A 9998-nucleotide genomic window follows, 5' to 3' on the forward strand; every position below is an offset into this window, starting at 1 on the left:
TTCTGAATGCCTCCAGGTAGATGTGATCAGGAAATGGGCTTCCCTTTTCACTCTTCTTCCTGAGAAGTTTCAAGATACCACTGTTGGTCGTTTTGACGTAAGTTAGGATTTAATTTTCAGCCTATTTCCTCTTTTGTCTGCTTGTCCCACTCCCCAATTCCCGTTCAGGCCTTTTTTCTTGTTGGAAACAGTTCAGGGCCGGCTGTGGCCATTTGGTTTTAATTGGAAGCTGTCTCTTTAAATTTCAAGGAGATCTGTGCACATGCATAGTAGAACCCTCCGAGGGTGGGGCTGGGGTGCCCACTAGCTCAGGTACCCCTATAGTCACCAGAATTGGAGGTGTGCAGACAGCAAGGGACCAATGAACAGCTACCAAAAGAAAAGAATGTCCACACCTTTATCTCAGCGGTTCTGCCAGGCATCTGTGGCCGCTCCAATCCTTCCCCCACGTGGTCTTATCCAAGATGGCGGCTCCTGGAGCAGCTAAGCGTCCCGGACTAGAAAGCAATAGATTTCTTGCTTCTGCCACAAATTCCCCCAGCTGTGAGCCTTTCAACCTTCTAAGTATTCCTTTATATGTGGTTCAGAGTTCTGGGACCATACCCTGAGCCTGCTTGGTCGCGTAGTCTGTGTTGTTGTTGGCGGAGCTCTCTGCTACATGTCCACCCAATCCGCCATCTTGTTTGTTCTCCGATAATATGTCTTTTTGAATTTACTTTTAAAAGGTAAATCTAAATGAAAACATTTTGCTAAAAGTTGCTAGACAGTCAAACTGTTTTCTGATATTTGGTTGACATTGTGTAATTTAACCAAAATAAAGAATACATACTATCAGAACTACAAAAATCCAAGGGGAATTAAAATAGTAAAGCTGGTTATAATAACAAATCCATCCATATTCCCATTTAATTACATTAAGAAATAACAATTATCAAAATAGGTAAGCTTTCATGAAAACATTCAGGTTTATTTGCTTAAGATATCTTGTTCATATCAGTGGGTTGTCTAGCATCCACCAGCACGTTGGGTCCTCAGTCATGTTGTCCACAGACGTTGTCAAGCAGATTTGGCAACCCAACCATGCTCTGTCTGTTAGTCCATACTCCAGATCAAGCATGTCATTGCTTTCGTCCGTCACTGTGTCTAATTTCTCATATATATGATCTTCAAAGATGAGGTGACAGGTAGAGCAAGCCAAAGTTCCCTCACAGGCACCAAACCCATCAATATCTAGATTACTTTCAACTACACCATCACTTTCATGGTTTACGAAGTGGACTGTTAATGTGAACACACTCAGTGGCCAGCTCGTGGCTGCATTGGAGGTGCAGAGATAGGGGTAGGAGGTAGGAGGGACCTCGCACAGGGCTTGGCGAGCAGCAGCCAACGGCCGACCATGCCACTGATAAGCCATCAAAGTGGCTTGCAGCTTGGCGCCCCAGAGACGGTCATAGCCGGAACTACCAGGTACTATGCAGACCAGAGAGCAGAGCCGCCAGAGGCTGGGACCAGTGCTGGCTGGCAGACTACTGAGCCCAAGGCGGGACGTACGGTGATATGGTCGGATGAGGTGGGCCTGCGCATGCAGCCTGCTCAGCCTGGCGCTCGGAGGACCCAAAGTCATATTTTTCTCTTGTGAACTTACTTTAATTTTCTTCAGCTTCTGCCTGAACTTGTATATGAGCAATTAATGGCCTGTTCCACAGTCTCCCCTTGCCGGTTTTGGCTGAAGATATTGAGCTTCTATCTTATCTTTCCACAGATACAGTCAGTTTGATTTTTATGTATTCTGTCAGGTGAGGTCATGTGTATAGTTGTCTTTTATGTTGTTTAAAAAGGTATTTGCAATGAACAAGTCATTGGTCTTGCAAAATTCTACCATGCAATCTCCAGCATCGTTTCTATCACCAAGGCCATATTTACCAATGACTGAAGACGTTGTTAGAATTCTTCAGTTTCATCATCATTGTCTTTAGAGGTTGGTGTGCGTTTTTTAATAATAGTTATGTTATTAACTGGTCTTCCTTGAAAGCATGTGAATATTATCCTATCATAGACAGCATTGTACTTCAGGTTGGATCTTGAAATGTTCTTTTTGATTATCAATCAGACGCCATTCCTCTTCAGTTTGTCATTCCTGGCATAGTCAACTGTGTTATTGTCAGATTCAAAATGGCCAATACCAGTCCATTTCAGCTCACTAAGGTCTAGGATATTGATGTTTTTGCATTCCATTTCATTTTTGACAGCTTCCAGTTTTCCTAGGTTTATACTTTGTACATTCCATGTTCTGATTATTAATGGATGTTTACAGCTGTTTTTCCTCATTTTGAGTTCTGCCTCATCAGCTCCATTCGTGTCACCAGTCAACTCTACTTTGAGGGGCAGGTCTTCCCATTCATATTTTGAGTGCCTTCCTACATAAATAAAGGACTCATTTTCCAGCAGTATATCTGACAGTAGTGGAACTTCAGTGGTATAAGCACAGAAAACAGTGAAATCCTGTTTAAGAAAGTGTTTTTATTATTTCCTAAGTCTCTTCTTAGCTAGTTTTATTATGTGAAAAAAACTAAAAGATAACTAAATATTCTAATGGAAATAAACAGGAAGAAATAATCAATATTTTAATATTATAGCTATTAAATCTGAAAAATAATCTGAATGTTCTCAATGCAATTATCATCCCAGTCCCAAATTTGTAGTTAACTGAAAGGGTGTTTATTTGTTTGTGTGTCTGTGTGTTGTTTTTAACTATACATAACTAGAGTACCTTGTAAGAACCTGAAATCCTCTAGTGCCTAAATTTTTGTGCTTACTGTTTTTCTAGTTAACTAGTGGAGCTGTGTGGGTTCAGTTTAATGATGGGTCCCAGCTGGTCGTGCAGGCAGGAGTGTCTTCTATCAGTTACACATCACCAAATGGTCACACAACTAGGTAAGTTCTTAAAGTGCTGCTGAGATTCAGTCCTTTGCTATATATTTTTTTTCTCTGCATGTTAAAATGATTTAATAAAGAGAGTGTTTGTACTTTGATAGTGTTTGTGTTATTCTTAAGTTATATGTCTTGACTTTGTCACTTAATCTAATATAAAGTGACTAATGTATGAAAGGCTATTTTGAATGTACATACTCATTCTTTATGCAAATGTGTGCCAGGCACCATGGTAAAAAAATCTGGCAATAGGAATAACCAGAAGTTTGGTTTCTACATAAAGTAGATGATACCAATACAAACATGCTACTTGGTGAGAAATGCTTATTGTAGAGGACGTATTTGGCAAGTATAATTTGTGGGTATCTAGGGATGTTTTTGTTGTTAAATATGAATATTTATATAGTGCCATTACTTTAAAACTATTCTAATGAGAGGCTTCATTAAAAGCTCTTTTAAATGATCCAAAATATGGAAGAATGCAAATGTAAAATGAGTAGAACTTATGTCTTAAGGACATTTGTTTGAATTTTATTTGATAATGATCACTTGAAAATTATTTCCATTCCTATAAAAATGTATTCACATTATGTTTAGTTCATATTTTCTTTAGAACTAGGGCCTTAGATTTAATGTGAAATCTGGATATTCAGTTTTCTTTAGAAATTATAAAGCTAGTTGTAGTATATGGGTAAAGTATTTTATAGTATTTAAATGCACTTAGAATTTGGTCTCTTTTAACATGAAACTGGGTATGCGTAATTTTCTTTAAATATCTTTTGATATTGTATAATTTTTCTGAAGTTATCACTTGTCGTTGAAGAATTACTGAAAAACATGATGAATCTTTGGGTACTTTGATAAAAATCAAGTGATTGAGTTGTTAATTATTTTCTTTTCCTTCACATAGGTATGGAGAAAATGAAAAATTACCAGAATACATCAAACAGAAATTACAGTGTCTGTCTTCCATTCTTTTGATGTTTTCTAATCCAACTCCTACTTTTCATTGATTAAAACTATTTTTAGGCATATAAGTTTAATAAATAACTTTGTTGGCTTTCAAGTAAATTGACTTTTTATTTAATAATTTCTTCAGAAAGCCTTTCTACTAAAGATAATTTTAATCTGTACCATACAGATATATTCAAATTAGAAAACAAAAAGAATGAAATCTGAATCACTTTAAAATGTATTGGATACAGGGTAAAACTGATTGATTGGAAGCCTAGCTTTGCTCTTAGAACACACTCCTAAACGTACTCAGATATTTGTATTGAACAGTCTTTTAAATGCAAAAGTGGTATGTGAAACAGTCTTTTAAATGCAGTCTTTGAAGTGGTGTGTGGTGTATTTGTGGTTTTATGATTTCCTTACGTCTCAGACATGTTGTGATCATGGACAAAACATGCTAGAGTTTTTGAAATTTTGAACATGTATATATATATATGTATTTATGTTACAAGTAACATATGTAAAAATGTATATTTGTTTTATATTTATTTTTGTAGCGCCTGTTTTGAAGAAAACATTTCTGAAAATGCATTTTACAAAAACAAAATAATAAATGCAGCACTAACTTACTTTATCTTTTGATTTATTTAATTCCTTTTTTAAGTAAGTTACTATAAACTCATGTTTATATTTTATTACCTGTGTGTATAGGAGGAGCAATTAAATTTAAAAAATTAATTTTGTAATGATTAATAAATTGTTTTTCTATCCTTACTTGGAAATATCTATATATTTAGTGATACTAATACATTTTAATAGTGAAGCATTTAACAGTGTGGTTCATTAGCACACAAAAAAGGCAGTTTTTGATAGTAAAGCAACCATTCCTAATGAAAAAAAAAAAAAACCTCGGAAGTAAAATGAAGCTACTTACATATCTTGGAGTCCTGGTGTGTGCAAAGTCATTAGAACTGCAAGGTTGGTGGTTCAAGCTTAACAGCTGCTCCTTGGAAACGCTATATAGGGTCATTATGGATCGGAATTGACTCTACGGCACTTAACAACAGCAACAATTTAAGTATAGTCCTGGTGTAGTGTTGTTGGTTAATATACTGGACTGCAAAATTGTTTGAAACACAAGGTTGGTGGTTCAAAACAGACTTGACGGCACTTGACAACAACAACAACAATAGGAACTCCATGTAGGGCCAGGAACTCTATCAAATACCCCTTTCCACACTGCATCCATCTCTTAAATATGTGGAGTCTTAGTGTTGCACCACAGGATAAGCTCTCGACCTCAAGGTTGATTTGAACCAAAAAGTCAGTGGTTCAAACTCACCAGCTGCTCTTCGGAAACCTATACAGGGTTGCTATGAGTTGGAACTGATTCCATGGCACTTAACAAAAACAACTTAAATATGTTAATAAAATCAACAGGAAACATTAAAGTCTTTATCAGAAATATTGTAGCTGTTTCCATTAGGAGACAGAAATAATGTCACAATTCAACATTGTTTTGGATATTTATACCTAAGGCAATGAAAATAAAAATTTAAAAGAAATTACAGAATTAGTAATAATTTTAAATGAATAAAAAGCCCAATAGAAAAATAGACCCAAGAAATGAACGGGCAATTCACAAAGGAAGTCCATATGATCATTTAAAAGGAAAGATGCTCAATTCCATTACTAGTTGGGGAAATGCAAAATTTAAAACTAGAATAATTTTTTTTATTAAAGAGCTTAGACTCCTGGTGTGGTGCTATAGGATCAGCACTGGACTGTGAACCACAAGATCAGTGGTTCAAATTCACCAGATGCTCATCGGAAACCTTGTACATACAGCAGGGTCACTATAAGTCACAACCAACTTGACAGCACTCAACATTAACAACAATAGCAGAGATTGTTAATAAAATAGGGCCCACCAAGATGCGGAACAGTTTCAGATACTGTTAATATAAATCATAACTATAAGAGTATCTGTGGAGTCCTGGTATGGTGCTTTAGAATAAGCACTCGACTTCAAGGTTGATTTGAACCACACGGTCAGCTGTTCAAACTTAACAGCCACTCCTCGAAAACCCTATATATACTGGGTCACTGAGTCGGAACTGACTTGATGGCATTTAACAAATCCTAAATAAATTTTGAGGCTTTGACAAAGGGAGCATTCTTTTTCATCACAGCTGGTCTTATGTTCTGGTATATAATAAATTATATAGCTTAATTTTTTTTTTTTTTAAACCAGTCTGTTAGCCTGTGATGTCACAGTGGTTAAGCGTTTGGCTGCTAACTGAAAGGTCTGTTGTTTGTACATATCAGCAAGTGGGTTCATGGGTGAAATTCCTGTTACTCTCTTTGTAACATTACATCCTCAGAAACCCTATGGGCAATTCTCTGCTCTGTTCTTTAGGGTCTGTGTGACTTGGAATGAATTCCATGGTATAAAACAATAACGCCTCTATAGTCTGAGTTGTTTCCATTTATTGCTGTTAGATCACTTTACTTTTGCCATTACAGTCTTAATGAATTTATTCTTCCCAATTTGTGTTATTTACACTTTTTGTTTGCTTTTCTTTTTCTTCTTTTCCTTTTTTCAGTTTGAGTTTCCTTTAATCCCTTTTTATTTCATCTACTGATCATTCTTCAGAGAGGGTTCGATAGTATTAATGTTTACTTCATTATGGTTATAAAAATTCTCACAGCCAGGCTATGTGTAATATACTAGAATTATATTTCTTGAACACCCTTTTTTTTTTTTTGTAGTTATTTTATTTGTTCAAACCCATTAGTTAACCAGTCTGTGCCAGATAAATTTCCTTTATCTGGACTGGGTACTATATGGTATTCTAGGGTATAATTATAACAACAATTTATCTGTTATACTGTTGATGGACTTTGGAACTATTTCCAGGTTTTTGGCTGTTAAAAACCATGCTTCTACTAACATGTTCTGTTTTATGTGCATACAAGTTTGGTGGGTTTTCCTCAAAAGTGAATTTGCTGGATATTAGGGTTTTTGCATTAAAAGTTTATTAGTTACTTTCACACTTCCACCTTGTAGCATATAAGAATATTGCTCCACATCCTCACCAATATTTGTTGTTGTTAAGTGTCGTCAAGTCTGTTTTTAAGGAGTGGCTGGTGGGCTTCAACCACACTGACCTTGCGATTCACACTGACCTTGCGATTCACACTGACCTTGCAGTGTAATGCATTATCCTGTAGCTCCACACCAGAACTCCAATATTACATAGTTTTATATTTCTTGTTAGTGCCATTAAGTTGTTCTGACTCATAGCAACATTGTATAGAGTTTTCAAGGCTGTAAATCTTTGTGGGAACAGAAAGCCTCATCTTTCTTGGGCTTGAACTACAAACTGGTTCGCAGTTTAGCACTTTTACAGAGCCACTGCACTTCCCTAATGTTATATAGTCTTTTAAATATTTTTACAGTCTTGCAGGTGTGAATATTAAGTATGTCATGTTTTGTGCACCAAGTCAGTTCTGACCCATAGTGACCCTGTATAGGGAGGGTTTCCAAGGAGTGGCTGGTGAGCTTGAACCATATACCTTGTGATTCAAACCTACTTTCAGTCCAGTGCATTAACCCACAGCACCACACTAGGACTCCCAAGTATGTTACAGTAATTCTAATTTGCATTTCTCTCATTACTAAAGCAGTTAAAATCTTTTGATATGTTCACTGAACCTCTTGGTTGTCTTCTTGTGATGTACTTTTGGTGTGTTTTGCCTTTTTTATCTGGCTTGCTTTTTTTTTAACTTTATTGTGAATTGAGTGGAGGTTTACATCACAAGATCATCAGTTTTACATTCAACATATCATACCTGGGTTTTTCTTAGTGGTTTTAACACTTTCCGAGTATCAATTATAATAGTGTCCCCACAAATCTATGATAATTGTGTCCCCCCAAATATGAAAGAACTTTAAAAATGTGGGAAAATGTAATTAAAAGATAAAAATTTTAAATGCAAGCTATTTCTCAACATATGCTTCATCAATATCAAACATTTATTAGCAATGATTGTAACCTTTAAGTTCATCATAAGGACTGAGGGTCCTAGGAGTTTAACGAGGTCACTGTAGTCTTTTTTTACATTATTAACTGAAGAAAAATGGATGCCCTTTAAAGATGTTTTGAGATTAGAAGTCTGAGTGAGCCAAATCAGGACTTTATAATTGTTTCCCATAAAAACTCTACCTAAATTGCTCTTGTTTCATAAGAGGAATGAGCCGGATTATTGTAGTGGATAAGAACTATGGTGAACTTTCCTGGGCACTTATCTGCAAAGCTTTGGCTTTCTCCAAACATTCTCATAATTAGCAGATGGTAGTGTTTGGAAGCTCTGGTAGCGTAGTGGTTACAAATCGGGCTGCAAACCTTAAGGTCAGCGGTTCGAAACTACCAGCCGCTCCGCGGGAGAAAGATGAGGCTTTCTACTCCCGTAAAGATTTACACCCTTAGAAACCCTGTACAGGGTCGCTATGGGTCGGAACCGACTCGACGGCACTTAACAACAACAACAAGGATTTACACCCTTAGAAACCCTGTACAGGGTCGCTATGGGTCAGAACTGACTAGACGGCACTTAAAACAAGTATTGTTTGGGGAGTCCAGGTGTGGCACTGTGGGCTAGTATGCTGGACTACAAAGTCAGTCTGAACCACAATGTTAGTGGTTGAAGTTAACCATTACCAGAGTCACTCCTTGGAAACCCTATACAGGGTTGCTATGGGTTGGAACCAACCTGATGGCACTTAACAACAATATTGTTCTTCTACCTTCCAGAAAGTTAAACAAAATGCCTGAGCATCCCAAAAAAACTGTTGGGATGACCTTTGTTAATGACTGGTCTGCTTTTGCTTTGACTGGACCAATTCACCTCTTAGTAGCCATTGCATGGATGGTGCTTTGTCTTCAGGATCACACTGACAAAGCCATGTGTTATCTCCTGTAACACTCAGAAAAATGCTTTACCATCTTGATCCCACTTATTAATATTTATTCTATAGAAAGCTCTCCTTTTGTCTGCAGCTTATCTGTGCACAACGTTTTTTTTTTCAATTTTTATTGTGAACAGTGAAGGTTTACAGAGCAGGTCATCAGTTTTATATTCAACAAATCATATACTTTGCTTCATGTGCCAACTGTTAGTAGTACATTTTATTCACCTCCTCTATTCACTACCTTCACCTTTTCTCTGATAACCTCTTTTTTTTTTTTCACTTTAAAACATTTTATTTCAGAGTTCTAACAAAGGTTGTCCATGTTACATGTGTAAGGTGCCAATTGATCAGCATTATTGAGTAATGGGGTCCTGGTGCAGTGTTGCAGGTTAATGTGCTGGGCTGCAAAGTCAGTTTGAACTACAAAATCGGGTCAAGCTCACCAGTCGCTCCTTGGAAATCCTGTACATCAAGGTTGCTCTGGGTCGGAACCAACTCAACAACACTTAACAATAACAACATTGAGTAACTGACAGCAACTAAAATGAACTAACATTTAGTTCTCAATGATGCCATGGGATACCTGTTGACATCAAGTTGATTCTGACTCTCACCCCCATAGGACAGACGAGAACTACCTCATAGGTTATTTGAGTGTTTGTGTTTTTTAAAGCTTTTATTTGAATTTAATGATAGTCTACATGGCAGAATCATCAGTTTCCACGGGAGAAACATGAGGCTTTCTGCTCCTGTAAAGATTTACAGCCTCGGAAAACCTATGCAGGAGTCGGACAACTCCACGGCACATAACCACTACTTTGTATATATTGTCTGCCCTGTCAACCATGTTAACACGTCTGACCACGATCCTGTGAATAGTCCCCTCCTCCCCTACCCAGTACCTGCATGGATTGTTGATCATTTTTTGTAACTTTTCACAATATTGGTCTTATGTTGTAAACATATATCCTTTCCTTTTGTGATTGAATAATTTTCACTCAGCATAATGTCCTCCAGGTGCAAACATGTGAAGTGTTTCACAGATTCATCACTTATCTTCAACATTTTCTGGTATTCCATTGTGTGTATGTTCCAATGTTGTTTACCTATTCTTCTGTTGGTGAGCATTTAGGCTGTC

General features: G+C 36.9%; 1 protein-coding gene and 1 pseudogene across 2 annotated transcripts in view; one reads left to right on the top strand and one right to left on the bottom strand.

Moving 5' to 3' along the window:
- PLK4 (polo-like kinase 4) overlaps positions 1–3944 on the top strand; it is a 58581-nt gene extending 54637 nt beyond the window's left edge. For both annotated transcript variants that reach the window (XM_006876100.1, XM_006876101.1), the window contains 2 exons: positions 2828–2934; positions 3842–3944. In XM_006876100.1, the coding sequence (XP_006876162.1) occupies positions 2828–2934; positions 3842–3944 (210 nt within the window). The remainder of the gene's footprint in view (positions 1–2827; positions 2935–3841) is intronic.
- LOC102818233 lies at positions 989–1624 on the bottom strand (annotated as a pseudogene).
- Positions 3945–9998: the final 6054 nt, after the last annotated feature.

Source organism: Chrysochloris asiatica, unplaced genomic scaffold (genome assembly GCF_000296735.1).
Source record: "Chrysochloris asiatica unplaced genomic scaffold, ChrAsi1.0 scaffold00353, whole genome shotgun sequence".
Taxonomy (NCBI): Eukaryota; Metazoa; Chordata; class Mammalia; order Afrosoricida; family Chrysochloridae; genus Chrysochloris; species Chrysochloris asiatica.